At 38.0% G+C, this 15,340-nt stretch overlaps 1 protein-coding gene across 4 annotated transcripts in view; it reads left to right on the top strand.

Moving 5' to 3' along the window:
- The window catches only part of HMGCLL1 (3-hydroxymethyl-3-methylglutaryl-CoA lyase like 1), an 85,279-nt gene that overhangs the window by 26,723 nt on the left and 43,216 nt on the right, over nucleotides 1–15,340 (top strand). For all 4 annotated transcript variants that reach the window (XM_027644972.1, XM_027644971.1, XM_027644974.1 and 1 more), the window contains exons 2-5: nucleotides 2,367–2,444; nucleotides 3,385–3,492; nucleotides 6,828–6,923; nucleotides 8,619–8,767. In XM_027644972.1, the coding sequence (XP_027500773.1) occupies nucleotides 2,367–2,444; nucleotides 3,385–3,492; nucleotides 6,828–6,923; nucleotides 8,619–8,767 (431 nt within the window). The remainder of the gene's footprint in view (nucleotides 1–2,366; nucleotides 2,445–3,384; nucleotides 3,493–6,827; nucleotides 6,924–8,618; nucleotides 8,768–15,340) is intronic.

The raw sequence follows: 15,340 nt of genomic DNA, 5'->3' as shown, positions 1-15,340 counted from the left end.
AGAGGTACTCCTTTACTCCTCTGATTCAACTCTGTGGCAGAGAACAGAAAAATGTTAGAGTAATTTTAGCAGAAGATGGTACATGTACTCTTATAGTCTCCAGTTTGTTTCTGAGTTTTACTCTAAGCTGTCAGTTCATTAGTTTAAAGAATGTATGGATTTGTCTATAGTGCTACCTTGAGTTTCCATTATGTGACCCTTGTGGGAGTCATCTCATATGTGGTTCTCAGTGTTGTGTTCAAGAACAGTGAATTCAAGTTGGGACTGACTAGTGGACGGGATGGCTATGGAGAAAATCAGGGGCTGAGAGGCCTGGACTATGGCTCAAAGAAATTGTATGTCTGTAATATCACAGATGGAAAATAAAACCCAGTACTTGAATGTCTTTCTGCAATGTCCCTTCCAAACTTCTGTCCCGTTGAAAATCCACGGGCTGCGGGTATCACTTGAACGGCTGCGTGAATGGCTACTGCACGTGCTGTAGCTGTGTGAACTGTTCTGTAAAGACAGGTACAGCTCTTTGATTTCAACAAAAGTGTTGCCACAGTAGGAAAAGAGTCAGATTTACAAGATTTGGCCTAGAAATTGAACATTTTTGCTGTCAAAGTTTTATGGACATTTTTCATGCTCTAAATTAAGCTTTGGTTCGGATAATCTGCTTTAGCTTCTTCTTCATTTTCCAGTCACAGGTTTACTCATAACACACTTGTGGCATTTGTCTTGCAACAAGAAGGATCTGATAATCGTGATATATCCCAGATTTATGCCCATAGTGCTGAGGCAGTGCCATATTTGTGAAAATAACTTAAGAGAAACAATATGCAGCAGATGTGAAGGTTTTACCTTCACATTTAAGTAGGTTTATACTGTCAGCGGGTGTGGGCTTAGCACGGCCTGACAGAGTTTCAACTTACCAGATGTTCCATGTGATCAAATAGATACTATACAGCTGGTTCCCATTCTTTTACTGGGCTCAGATAAATACACAGTAAATGCTCTGAAATATGTTTATAGTATTTTGGCGAGTCCTGCTGAAAACTACTCACAGGCACCAAGAATGCAGGGAGAAACCAAAGGTGCTCATAGGAATGCTCATTTTTCATTACTGTGAGGAGAAATTAGCGGCCGTTTTGTTGAAACAACCCTGATAATGCCAGCCAGAGAGGGATGAAATACGGATTTTTCTGTTGTTTGTGGATGGTGTGACTATTTATGGAGTGACTTTGGTTTGGGGGAGCTGCGACTCCCACGGGTATGAGCTGTCCCTGTGTGCTGACAGTGTCATCCTTCCAGGGGTGTTAAACTCCTGGGAGAGGTGGTGGGTGCAGTGGAGCAGCTACCCAGAGGTAGCTCATGTTAATCCCAGCTCATGCTTTCAGAAACACTGGAATGGAGAACTGGTCTGGCTTCTGTATTCAGTACAATATAGAAAACAGGGCATCTCCAGAGCTCCTGGCAAGGCTGCCTGTGTCCCTCCTGTCCACTCCTCTGAGCACAGGAAGAGTACCACAAGCTGACTATGGGATGTATTTTTAAAGACACACAGCTTTTGGGGGTCAATCCAACCAAGTGTTCTGAACTGTTTCAGGATTTAAAGACCCAGTTTACATTAACTGCCACACCTGTCAACTTGATTCAATAACAGAGCAGCTAAATATTAAAAAAAGAAGTTTCATTTCCCTTCATCTGCTTTTCTACTCTAATTTCTTCTTCCTCCCTCTCCAGTTCCCCATGCTCTCCTTAGCCCTTTGACCTTACTGCTGCCTTCCTTCCCTCCTGTCCCCATCAGCTTCCTGCCTTTCCAGAGCTACCCTTACACCTGGAAGATTCTTCTTATCTACCAGAGGCCTTCCTTGCTCTCCTTTAAATCCTTTTTTAAAAACTTCATCCTCAGAGGAGTAACTTTCATCTTTCATTAATAATCTCTTCAACATTTCTTGACTGCTATGTTCTTTTCAGATTTATAGCCTAGTCTTGCAAATATTTGCAGAGCTATTCAGTTAAACTGAGAACATTCAGTTAGAAGTTTGGAGGACTGGATTGTTCACTGTGAAGATTTTTGAAATGGGAATATTTTTCACTGTAAAACATAATGTTCATTTATGGTTCTATATACATTTTTATAGTAAACATTTGTGACCTCAAAGGAGCAGGGGAGCATTCACGCAGCTAACTTCTACTTTTGACTTTTATTCCCTAAATCAAGGTGTGGAAGATGTTCTCACAGATTTTTAGATGCCCTGAGCTAACTTCCTGTTGACAATACGACGTTATACCCAGAATCATATGAGAGGACAAGTACAAGCTGTATGTTTGATCTTGGTGACCTCCACTGTTTTGTGTTTCAGTATTGATTTTTATTTCAGGAACCTCAAGCATCTGGACTGCCTGAGTACATAAAGATTGTAGAAGTTGGGCCAAGGGATGGATTACAAAATGAAAAGGTAACTTTTCTCCTTTTTTTTTACATATTGATAACTGTTTTCTGTATAAGAATAAAAGTGTATTCCTATTTACTCAGCTTTTGAATCATACAGTTTCTTTCTATACTTGGCTAACTAGCCTTTCTGTTACTTAACTGCCATTTCTTTTTCTGGAATTTGTCTTGTCAGTGAATAGCATTCTGTCACGATGTACTTGGTAAATACCATGAAACACTAACTATCTTTGTAACATGTGTTTGTGCTCCAAGTGCTAATATAGAAGACTAAAATGGGTTTAATCATGCTTCCTGCTAAACTGACATGGGGAAAAAGTATTACTCTTCTCTGATAATATTATTTACCTGAAGGGTGGTAGGGAAGCAAGGAAGAAGATTGAAAGAGACTGTAGGGTACATGTATCAAAACAGTCATCTGTTTCCACAAACAGGAGGATAAGCTCACATATATAATTGTTACTGATATCAAACACGTTAGTAGTATTACGATAGTAATATTAAATATAAATATTATTTATTCATAATATTATTAATATAAACATGTTAATAGTATTAACAGAATAGAATTACTCTGCCTCAGCTGTGGAGCTTTTTCCTCACATTTTCCTCTGGTTGAATTGTTACTATTTCCTTTGCTACTTCTTTGCTAGATTAGTATTTGGTTAGTAACAAGTAACTTTTTTAAAGGCCAGACCTATAACCAGTCACACAGCAGTGTCTCTTTTGTGATGGACAGAAAATGGAGTAGGATTGTGTATACCGCCTAGTGCCTGCCTTATGCAGAAGTTTCCTACTGTCAGGAAACAGTAGAGTTATGATAAAATGTGTGAGTGGAGTTCGTTTAAAAAAAAAAAAAAGTATTGATTATGTACTGAGAACATTTCACTTACAAAAGTTTCTTATCATATGAAATATTTTACTAAAGTATTTCTCCATGTCTGTAGGTGATAGTCCCAACTGATATAAAAATTGAGTTAATCAACCGACTTTCCAAAACAGGCCTGCCTGTAGTAGAAGTGACCAGTTTTGTTTCATCCAAATGGGTGCCTCAGGTATGTAAAATCATCTCCATTCAGAACTATTTCAATTTAAAAGCCATTCCATTTATGTGACATTCAGTTGTAACTAGATATTTGGGATGATGACAAATCATTAATATAATTTAATGTTACTGCTTCTTTTCTACTCTTCTAAAACTAATAATCACTGATGTAAAAAAGGAAAGTAGCATACCTTATTTTCTTTTTCCCTAAATGAAATGTAGTTTTCCACATTTGGAAATATGTTTGGATGATCTAAGTTTGGGACTTTTTATATGGAATAGTAGTTAGGCATGCTACTTATTTTGCAGTTCTAGCACTCTATCAGCAGCCACATTGAGTTTTGATGAATCATAATAATTTGCTCATTATTTGTTCAAAATTGTTGTGTTTGGTACAACTTAGCAGAAACACTAGCCTTTCTGAAATCAGCAGCAAAACTGAACTGGCATTAGGAGTGCCAGTTTTTCATGTAAGATTTAACATTGCAAATTTGGGCTTAGTCCTGAAGTATACTGTGTAGGTCCTGTTTGTGCAAATTAGTTATTCCCTGCAAGGAAGGAAGTAAGTCTATATAAGTAAGGAAATACTTGTCTATATAATTTAAACTATTTTTCATGAAATTACACACTTGTTTGCACAGAAGCATTTGAATGCTTTATATTTAGTGAGGATCTCAAGTTATTTACAAATTAAAACATGAAACTAATTAATTTGAGAAAATACTTCAGTTTTTAACAATGTTTGTTGCACATCTGTCAAAATATATATAAAGTTTTATGTTTTAAACTGAGAGTACATCCAGGGCCTGGACTGTATTTTACAGCTTTTATCTGAGAAAAACATAGTATGGTCATCACTATTCATGAGTTAGCAAAGCAAACTGTACAGCACGCTGAGAGACACCTTTGATTTATTTCAGTGTTCTCGGGATCATGAGGGAATAGTCTAGAGGAAGGATAATAGGTAAGGGGAAGAGTGACAATGCAGAATTTCTTTGGCAGGAATGCAGGGACAATGATATTGTATCTGTTAAAAGTGACCAAGTTAAGATTTTCCAAATGTCATCAAAATTTGTCAGTAACTGCAACAAAGACTTATGTAGGTTTTTAAACATTAGAAGAGAAAGTCTAAAGCAAAGGTGTATTTCTTCGTTTCTTGTTTAATTATTTCCTTTTCCTGTGAGCCATTAGAAGTACCAAATTTAGCATGAGTTTGTCATGTCTAAACACTTTGTTTTAATGGCTTAATTTGTGCTTAAAATGTGTTTTTATTTAAAAAATAGGATTATATTGCATTGATAGAGAGTGCAGTCTTGACTTTGTCTTTTCTTTAGTCCTTTTTTTTTTTTTTCATGGGTCATGGGAATAGAATTCACGGTTATGTTTAGATCACTCATTCACTTCTTTTTTTAGTATTTTAAAGTTTTTTTATGGTTTCCAATCCGCTGTTGTTCTTGGCAGAGATTTTTTTACTGAAAAAAGCTACAAGAAAAAGTTCCACAGTAGCAAGGTGCCATGTAAAACAGGATCCCACACCTATAACCTAAACGGCCAAAAATTATAAATACCTACCTTTAGGAAGCTTATTTTAAAAGAAATTTGGAAAAGAAATATTTTATTACAATTTAAAATCTTGTAACGTGAAATATGTATAAAGATGGGATTTTACTTACAGGAAAAATAGTAATGGGACAAATTTAATACATATAATATTTTTTTGGATCTGGCAGGTTTATACTCGTTGAAAAAGTGTCATTTTGGTTTTCTAGTGTATTTTAAGTCAGGCTATAATTGTGAAATGTGGATTTAGTTCCAGTGTTTGCCATTTAATGAATCATTTGGTTTCAAACATTCTTCCTTGTCCTGAGAAATGTAGATACTAATTATATTAAATTAAGGAAAAGTTGTTAAAAATTGATGTGTTAAAAAAGGGTTTTTTTGTGCAGTTACCAGACTGATTTAGTTTAAGTAGAAGCAGATAGAAAAAGTTGCCTTGTGCTATCACTTGTTTCCTGATGAGAAGTTAGTTGTGTCTGGCTATTAGACACTTTTGCTATCCACTTCCTTATAGATACATTGGGCTTACATTTGAGGAGGCATACGTGCATTTTTCTGATATTTTCAATCCATTAATTTTAAGAGTAGGAAGCCAGTGACAGGAAGATTCCAGGTTGCCAGTAGTATTCTCAGTTAATAATGTGGTGTAATTTAATATCATGTATTTAAAATTGTGGTACTACATAGCTATCAATAAGGTATCTGCTGAAAGTAAGACTTAATGAAAGCTTTGTAGTTCATATATCTTTTCATATGGTACTTCTCAAATGACTTTTCACCAGTGCAGAAAGAATCAGAAATCCATTTTAATATTGTTTTCTCGAGAGATTTGCTTTTATGAGAGCTAATTTAAAAACTAAATGCTATTCATTTTTTAAAACTCAAAATCTTTAAGACATGAAATAAGAGGGATATGTTTTATTAGCTGTGTTGTTTTCAGGAATGCACACCATTGAAAAATATTCATTTTCCATCCACTTCTTTCAAGAAAATGTGCTTACCTAAATAACCTGTTTTGTATTACATCAATAAGTCTTTCATTCATCTTGATTAGTACATGTAGTATGTTTAATCTTGAGTGTGAATGAGAAAAATGTAAAAGTATCTTAAAAAGGCAGAGTTTCTTTTGTGAGGGGAGACTAAGGAAAACAAATCCTTGAATAAAGTAATGCTCTGACCTTTGCTATAGTAAAGAAGTATTTTCTTCTTTAGAAAGAAACTTCTAAATATATTAAAATGCTACACTATGCAGACAGTTGGATTTTGCTATATTTTTTTAGGGATAGACTTGTGTTTAGTCTTTTCAAATATGCTGATTACAATCTGAGTATTTGAAGTTCAGTTATGCTTAACATTGTGAAGTTGCATTTATCAGAGTGCTGAAGTTTTCAAGATCTGGATGTTGTTTAAATGTCAGTTATTCTGTTAATTCCATCTGTTGAGTCCAGTGAAGTAAGGTTAAAGTTGCTATAACAATTGATGAACAGCATGATCACAAGTCTGTCAATTTATGATGCAAATTATATTTTTACAGATACACACAAAAAGAGATCGTAGCTCCGATTCTATAATCATAGAGATCTGAAAAGATTGCAACTCAAATGCTCAAAAGTGAAGAAATTTAAAAAGGAGTACTTGTGCAACATCAGTTTAACCCCTATGTTGTTAGACTTTTTGTATACACTGTAAAAGTAATGAAGGCAAACCCACAGTCTAGGCCACTTTCTGTTTAGCTGTATAAAATCAGAAAATGACTGCTGATCAATACAAATTATTTATGTATTTTAGATGGCAGATCACAAAGAAGTAATGAGGGGCATTGAGCGGCATCCTGGAGTCCAGTATCCGGTTCTCACGCCTAATCTTCAAGGTTTTCATTCTGCTGTAAGTGCCTTCATAGATATTCAGTTCAGAACCACAAACTAGCTATTTAATCTTAGAAATAAGGTAATTGAAAAGTCTCAGTTTTCATTATGAAAAATGGGCAAATTTACAGAGTGATATTACGCTCTACGTATGTATATTTTGATGGAAGTGATGATCAGTCTTTTTAAGTTCCTTTAAATGATGCTTGTATATAAAAAGTAAGACAGTTCCTTCTTCTTTGACATGAAAAGTTTGCCCTAGAAAAGTTTTTGAAGAGTGTCTTCTTATTAGAAAGTACTGAAGAAGAATGAGGATGTGAAAATGCTTTATAGCAATTCTGCATTTCATTTTGGTAGGGTTTGAAAGTTTAAATTATTTCAGTTCATACAAAATAAGTACTCAAAATTATAGACTCGAAGTGTTTGGAAGTGTGAAAATACAGCAGTTCAGTCTTAAAACATAAACATTGATAGTCATATCTTTGCATTTTTTTGTTTTCTGAAAATTCTTAATACTTCTATGCTTCTGTCCTGATATAGGACAAACTGTATTTGGAAAGTGTACTGCTTAGTGGATTTTTGTGGTGTAGTCTATCATTCAGTTCCTATACTGCATATGAAATCTCTGTTAAAACAGAATCCTGTGCATAGTCAGCTTAGCTATCAATAGTCAGCTTATAGTGCCATGACTTTGTCTCAATGGTAGCTTGTATGAGTAGAATTAATTGTGCTATATATGTATACAGTATATCTTGATACTGTATTTGGTAATATAATGAAAGGAAAACAATTAAGAAATAGTTGTAGGTGATTCCTGCATTCTTTCTTGATGATATTTTCCCCCCTCTGTTTGAAAGAATATTTGTCCCCGTAAGAGTTGCTGAAGCTTAGACCTTATCCTGCAGAAGCAAAGACTAAAGGGGAAAATCTTCATCCCTTTTCATAGAACAAGAGTATTATTCTCACTGGAGAATGAGAATTAATTAACTCTTCTCCTAAGATTAAATATTTTCTTCTCCTATCATTTGTCTTTCAGCCTTCTAGTTTGCCTTATGTTAGTTGATTTACTCAGTACAAGCTCAGGCTAATTGCCCACATTTACACATTTTCTAGACTGGTGTTTGCTCTGAGACTTTCTCAGCAGGCTCTCACATACACATTTTCCATATTATCCATAGCAACCGTGACACCAAAACCAGTGGAGCCCTTGATCCTAGAGCTGGCTCTAACAAAGAAATCGCTATTAGTTATTGTTGCTGCTTCTGGGCACATGCCCACAGAGAACTTTCCCAAGAATGGAAATGGCTTCCTGGCATTCGGGAGGAACAGACATTGTGCAGGGGATGGATATTTCAGAGTTGATATATGATCTTTCCCTTTTCTGAAAAATAAATATAAGTATCAATAATTGTTATTTTTATAGTTGCTTCATGTAATTTCCTGCATCTTATTACCTTTATCATTGATCAGTTTAAAAACATGTTTGCCTAACTGCTGAGAAGAGGAAGGAAATAGCCATAGTGAATGAACTCAAAATTTGATTCAATCTGTCTGTATGTGATAGCTTAAAAAAATTTGAATTAAACTTATATTTTAGATATGGATAATATACTTAATGTACTTTAAAATTCTGGAGTGTTGTACAGAATTAAGTGCTTGATCTAATATTTTAATATAGTGTTATGATGCTGTTTTATTGAAATGTATTTTTTAGATTGCAGCAGGAGCTACAGAAGTCTCAGTATTTGGCGCAGCATCTGAATCTTTTAGCAAAATGAATATTAATTGTTCAATTGAAGAAAGCATAGAAAAGTTTGAAGAAGTTGCTAAATCTGCAAGGAATATGAATATTCCAGTGCGTGGGTAAATATAAAGATTCTAAAGTAATACAGAATTATTGGAGTTACTGTTACAGCGGGTTTGGTATCAGTAGAAAAGTATACTACCAAATTTTTACATTTTAGATGACTTGTAATAATAGTCTTTACTGTGATTTTTTTTTCAAGATTGAATATATTTAGTAATTTACGCATTTTAACTAGTAATGTTGACTACTTTTCTCTGGAAATTGAAAAGAAATTGTGTTTATAAGATACCTATTTTATTATACAAATTTATTTTTATCATCACAGATGACATAATAAAATTTATTTTATGTTGTTGAGAATTCATAACACTTGTCTGCACCTTAAAAAAATACCCTACATTTATTTTATTGTAGTATTTAGAATATATCACTTCATATGCTGTGGCATCAAGGTGTAAAAGTAAGAAAAAAATTATTCTCTATATAAGTTATTCTGAAAACCCTGGTATTGAAGTTTTTACAGTTTGCAGCACATAAAAGTCTAGAATTGTCCAGTATTTATTTTTTTCTCTGAAGTACTTTCTTTTAAACTTAAAATAATCCTGAATGGTACTTAATCTTGAACAGTATTTGTTTTTCATTTCCATTTTCTTTTGCATCACACAGAACTACTTACTTAAGATTATTTGCAAAGGTCCTTCTCAATGTGGAAGGGCGTACAAAGGTTCAAGGAGAAACTCAACAGTGAGATTCCTTGAGGATTACTAGTAATGCAAACTACATCATGCTCAAAAAATACCTGAATGTGAAAATAGATAGAGGTAGATATCTTAGAGAGTAAGTGCTTGTAAACCTGTCTGGGAATAAATACTGGGATCTCTCTTTGCTCCAGAAATGGTGATGGGGTAATGCTACTGCACACTTTTTTCACAACAGCATGGTTGGTTGGGCATTTGTCTTGAGAAAGGGAGATCCGACTTCTAGTTATACCTCACCCACAGAGAATCACAGAGTAACAGTATGGTTTAGGTTGAGAGAGGGACCTTTGGAGATCATCTCGTCCAACCCAGGAATTTGGGGGTTGACGAAAAGCTCTATGTGAGCCAGCAGTGTGCACTCACAGTCCTATCTGTACCCTGGTCTGCATTAAAAGAAGAGTGGCCAGAAGGTTGAGGGAGATGATTCTGCCTCTTTATTGCACTCTAGTGAGACCCAACCTGAAATATTGTGTACAGTTCTGGTGCCCTCAACATAAGAAGGACATGGAACTGTTGGAACAGTCCAGGGAGTGGCCACAGAGTTGATAAAGGGACTGGAGCAGCTCTCCTATGAAGACATGCTAAAAAACTTGGGGCTGCTCAGCCTAGGGAAGAGAAGGTTGCATGAAGACCTCATAGCAGCCTTCCAGTTTTGGAAGGGGGCCTGCAGGGGAGCCGGAGAGGGACTCTTTGTCAGGAACTGTAGCGACAGGACAAGGGGGAGAGGTTTCAAACTGAAAGAGAGTAGGTTTATATTCGATATTAGGATTAAATTCTTTACTGTGAGGGTGGTGAGGCACTGGAACAGTTGCCCAGTGAAGTTGTGGATGTCCCATCCTTGGCAGTGTTAAAGGCTGGGTTGGATGGGGCTTTGAGCAACCTGGTGTAGTGGAAGGTGTCCCTGTCCATGACAGTGGGGTTGGAACTAGATGATCTTTAAGGTCCTTTCCAAACCAAACCATTCTATGACTCTATGATTTTCACAAACACAGAGCCAACCAAGGATAGCTCATAAACGTGTGGGTTCTTTTCCTTAGCCTGGTTATGTTTCAGATGGAAAATCACTGAATAAAGAAGCAAGGATGTTCACTGTATTAAGAAACAATAACTTGTACTAGAGTTTAAATACTCTTCCTAGCTGCTAATCTGCCAGGTAGTAAGTTCGTCTGCCTGAGTAACTTCTTTTATAAGAGGTCTGTTGTTTAAAAGCTCTCTGCCATTACTGTTTGTCACATTTTTCCAAAACTAAAGTCTGAGCTGAGAACATAACTAGCAATTTGAGTTCTCCGGGAGGATTAAACCCAGGAATGTGTGGCTTTATTAATAAAATGAACCCACACAACCCGGTTGGTTGGAGTCCCAACAACCAAATCTGTTTTGGGCCCCCCATCCTTGCAAAAGCAGACATAAAATGTTTTTTAACATCCCGATTTTTTTCACTTGAATGCATGGTGGCTACAATCATTTTTGAAAATGTGTCAACAGACACATGTACATATTTTAATTTGCCAAATTCTGACACATGTGTTACATCTGATTGCCAAATCTCCAGCAGTTCCAATCCCCTGGGCTTTTTCTTTCGGATTTGAGTGGAGACACTGCTTGGCAATCAGGGCAAGTTTATAGAATTTCTTTTGATTGACTTGTTTTCAGATCAAACTGTTTCTGTAACAATCGCGCATTTTGGTGGAAAAATTTAGCTCGTTGGTATAAATTTGGTATTGCCACCATACTTACCAGTTGATCGGCAACTTGGTTTCCCTCCGCCGCAGGGCCTGGTAGAGCGGTGTGAGATCGGGTGTGTACAATATAGTATTTGAATCTCCTATTGTGGATTAAAAGCAACAGTTTGTTTAGTAGTTCGAATAGATGTTTGTTGGAAACTTCTTCTAGATAAGAATTTTCGGTTCTCTTTACGATGCCCACCACATAAGCCAAATCAGACACAATGTTTATTGCTTCACTTTGAAAGATTTTGAAAGTACGCACAGCTGCCGAAAGCTCTATGATTTGGGGTGAACCTTGCACCTTATGAACGTTTTGTTGCCAATGGTCATCTTCTAGCCAAACGATGACAGCATTTCCAGTTCTACCGGAGCCATCTGTAAAGAGCGTTTTTGCTTTGTCAATTGGAATTTCTGATTGCATAATTTTCAGTTTGAATGGGATTTCGGCCAATCTTTGAATAAATTGACATGCAGGGAGGTGAAACTTTACCTCTCCTGGATATTCACCAATGGCAATTTGAAAATTGACAGAGGTTCTCAGCAGTTGTTTGAGCTGTTCAGAGGTTAACGGAAGGTAAATATGGCTTGGTTCCCTTCTGTCAAGCTCTAAGCATCTCGTGCATCCTTTGAAAATCAGCTTGCCAGTCATTTCACCTATGGTTACAATGGTTTTTTGGAATTGATGGGGGAGGAATATCCACTCCCACAAGTAGAAGTCTTTGTTGTCTGTTGAAAATTGGCCTAAGATGGCCAGTGGCTGTCTTTCTTCTCTGATAATTACCAGGGAGGATGGCAGTCCCTCCATTCTCCAGTCTACTTGTCGTTTGGATATTTTTTCTTCAACTATACAAAGGGCTTCTTCTGCTTCTTTTGTTATGGACCTGGGAGAGGACAGATCTGCATCTCCTTTTAAAAGTTTGAACAGGGGGTGTAAGTCATTGGTTGTGATCCCCAGTACCGGATGTATCCAGTTGGTTGCTCCTAATAACTTCTGGAGGTCATTTACATTTCAGACTCTTTTGTCAATCGTAATTGTTTGTGGTCTGATAGTTTTTGAGTTAATTTGGAGTCCGAGGTACCTCCAGGGTGCCTCTTTCTGCACTTTCTCAGGGGATATCTCCAATCTGTGTGAATTCAGAGCTGAGACCGTTAAATTTAGAGTTTCTTCCACAGCCAATTCTGTTTCAGCACAAATCAAAACATTGTCCATATAATGGAAGATGATTGATTTCGCAAATTTCTGCCTAATTGGTAACAAGAGTTTAGTGACGAACATTTGGCAAAGTGTTGGTGAATTTTTCATTCCCCAAGGGAGCACTTTCCACTAGAACCGGTGGTGAGGTTCACAAGCATTGATTGCCAGGACAGAAAACACAAATTTTGCCGAATCAGCCAAGCTGAGAAAGATATGAAAAAACCAGTCCTTTATGTCCACAACAACCATGGGCCATTCAGCAGGTAACATAGATGGAGATGGCATACCTTGCTGAAGGGCTCCCATGGTTTCTAGGACCTCATTTACTTTGTTCAGGTCCTGGAGAAATCTCCAGGAACCTGAGGATTTTTGGAGGACAAACACGGAGTGTTTGGAAGGCTCCAGGTGTCCTTTAGCCAATTCTTGATCTACTAGTTCATTTAAAATTTGCAGCTTTGAAGCGGGTAGGGGCCACTGATCTACCCAGACCAGGACTTGTGTCTTCCACATGAGTCTGGGCAGCTGCATTTGCTTAGTGACCCCCCTCTAAAAAATTGTTTCCAAACTTAGGTGCCACTGTTCCATGGTGTCCTGCCACATAGACTTACTGGGATATTGAGTACAAACGGCCGAAGAGATGCAGGTCTGCCTTCTGGTCCATATATATCCATGACTTCCAAACTTCTGACTGGTTGTTGATAACCGCCCACCCCACTGACTCTCATATCAGTTGAGTGAGCCAGCCAGTTGGACAGCCAATCTCGGGAGGCAATAATTGTGACGTCCACTCCCGTATCTAACAATCCCACTATTTTGATTTTTTGTGAGTTTCATGCCCTGAAAAATAAATAAAACATGTTAGAAATGGCCTAGACGATTTTACGGTGGTCGTCCAGTTTACCTGTATTGAGCCATTGCTCCTGGCTTCTTCATCCTCAGACATGACACTGACTAAAGCATCAGTGGAAATCATTTTCGCGTCTGGAAAGTGATCTTCAAGCTGTATAGGTGGTAGGATGGCAGAAACACAAACAGCAATGTTATCATTAGTAAGTCCAGTCAATAGAGTAGGGGTTATGACTATTCCTTTCTCGATTGCCGCCAAGCGTGAGACAATTAAGTATATTTGGTCCGGGTGAACGCTGGAAGAAGGGCAGACCTTTGTAAGCTGCTGAGTGGATTTAAATTGAAGTGGAGGGGACGTAACTGTTAATATAATCCAATCTAAGGATGAGGGTCATCCCTCAGCTCTGCGAGGCAGATATTCTTTGGCTACTGGGAAAGTGGGTTGTGCAGGATGGAGCGCAGTTGAGGGGATCCTTGTGTTGTCACACCCCCTGGGCGCTCCGCTCCCCATTTCCCGAGTGCTTGCAGTGACACTGCTGAAGATCAGGTAGTGAGTTAAAAGTCACTTTTCACTTTAATTTAGGGGACTTTTTCAGGGGTAGGAGTTCGCCATTGATATTGGTAAACGACCAACATTGACTGGACCAATGGCAACCCTTCCCACACCTCCGGCAGGGTCTTTTTGGGGATTCAGGATTTGGTGTTAATTTAGGACAATGCTTTTTTATATGGCCTTTTTGGCTGCAACTGAAACGTGACTGTGGCCCGGTGAGGGCAGCAGCGAGTAAACGGGCTTTATGTGATCCCGACCCCACGTTCTTACACACTTCAATCATTTTGAGTAGGGTAGGATCTTATAACATCTTTAAGGCTTTTTGACAGTCCTCATTTGCCTTTTCATATACTAGTTTGTTAAATAAAATGTCCTGACTCTCCTGTTTTACTTGGCGAGTAATCGCCTCCTTCAATCGTGTAATAAAGTCTACAAATGTCTCTTTAGGGCCTTGATTAATAAGGGTAAAAGATGGCATTTGGACATAAGCATCCGCTACTTTTTTCAAGGCTTCAACTGCTAATTCTTTAGTGATATCTAAGTATCTTAAATCTATGCACGATTGATCATCTCTGCTGGTGTAGTTACCCTCGCCATACAGCATGTCCACCGCATTTTTCACTGGAATCCCTCATCTTTCCATTTTTTCATTTACGTATGTTGTAATCAGTTTTTTCCATTCTGTTTCAAAAACAGATGATTGTACTGTAGATAGTAAGCCATTAATTACTGCCCGAATGTTATATGGTATTAAACGATAGGCTAAGAAAAATGATTCAAGGAGTCCCACAGTAAAAGGAGCTCCAAGGCTGTATTGAATAATTGCTTTTTTGATGTCTTTTAGCATGGGATAACATATGGGCCTCCATTCTGGGGCACAGCCTTCTTCTAGATGTATGGGAAAGGCTTTTAGGAAATCCACATCATTGGCTTGAGCCGCTTCATCCTTAAAGGCTTTCCAAATGTTTGGTTGCTTTGTTTGACTGTCCAGTATGTATTGTCTATCTAGGGTTTGGATGTTATAGATGTCAGAGGCCTGGGTGGTATAGGCCTCATGGGCACTGCCATGTTGCTGGATGTTATGTCCGGAACTAGGCCTGGCCCTGCCCCTCTCTTCCCTTCTACCCTGGAAGGGAGATGACTCTGGGGAAGAGGCGGAGCTGGTGGGAGAGGGCGTGCGCGGGAGTGTATCTGTGGGAGGGTTGGTGATGTAAGCAGGTGGGGGTGGAGGCAGTCTGGGGGGTGGAACCGAAGGTGGAGCCGACGGGATGCACCTACGCTTTTCTCGCGCCGATGTTTCCCGCGCTGTCCTTTCCTGCCTTCAACCTTCACACGCTTCACTTCCCCTCACATGTGACTGTCCTCCCACATCACTGATGCCATTTTGTGTAGACTGATGAAATGCCTCGCCCTCTTCATCCCTCCCACCATTTTGGGGTTTTCAGGACTTGTCCTTTTCCGAGGGTTTTGGCTTGCTGAGCAACTGTTTGGACTTACGTTTTTTATGTTTCGAAGTATTTTCATAGAGACTCTCATTCGAGTTCATCATC

The sequence above is a fragment of the Corapipo altera genome, unplaced genomic scaffold, assembly GCF_003945725.1.
Source record: "Corapipo altera isolate COAL_440 unplaced genomic scaffold, ASM394572v1 2, whole genome shotgun sequence".
Taxonomy (NCBI): domain Eukaryota; kingdom Metazoa; phylum Chordata; class Aves; order Passeriformes; family Pipridae; genus Corapipo; species Corapipo altera.
Note: the sequence above shows the minus strand (reverse complement) of the source record. Positions and strands in the feature narration are given on the sequence as shown.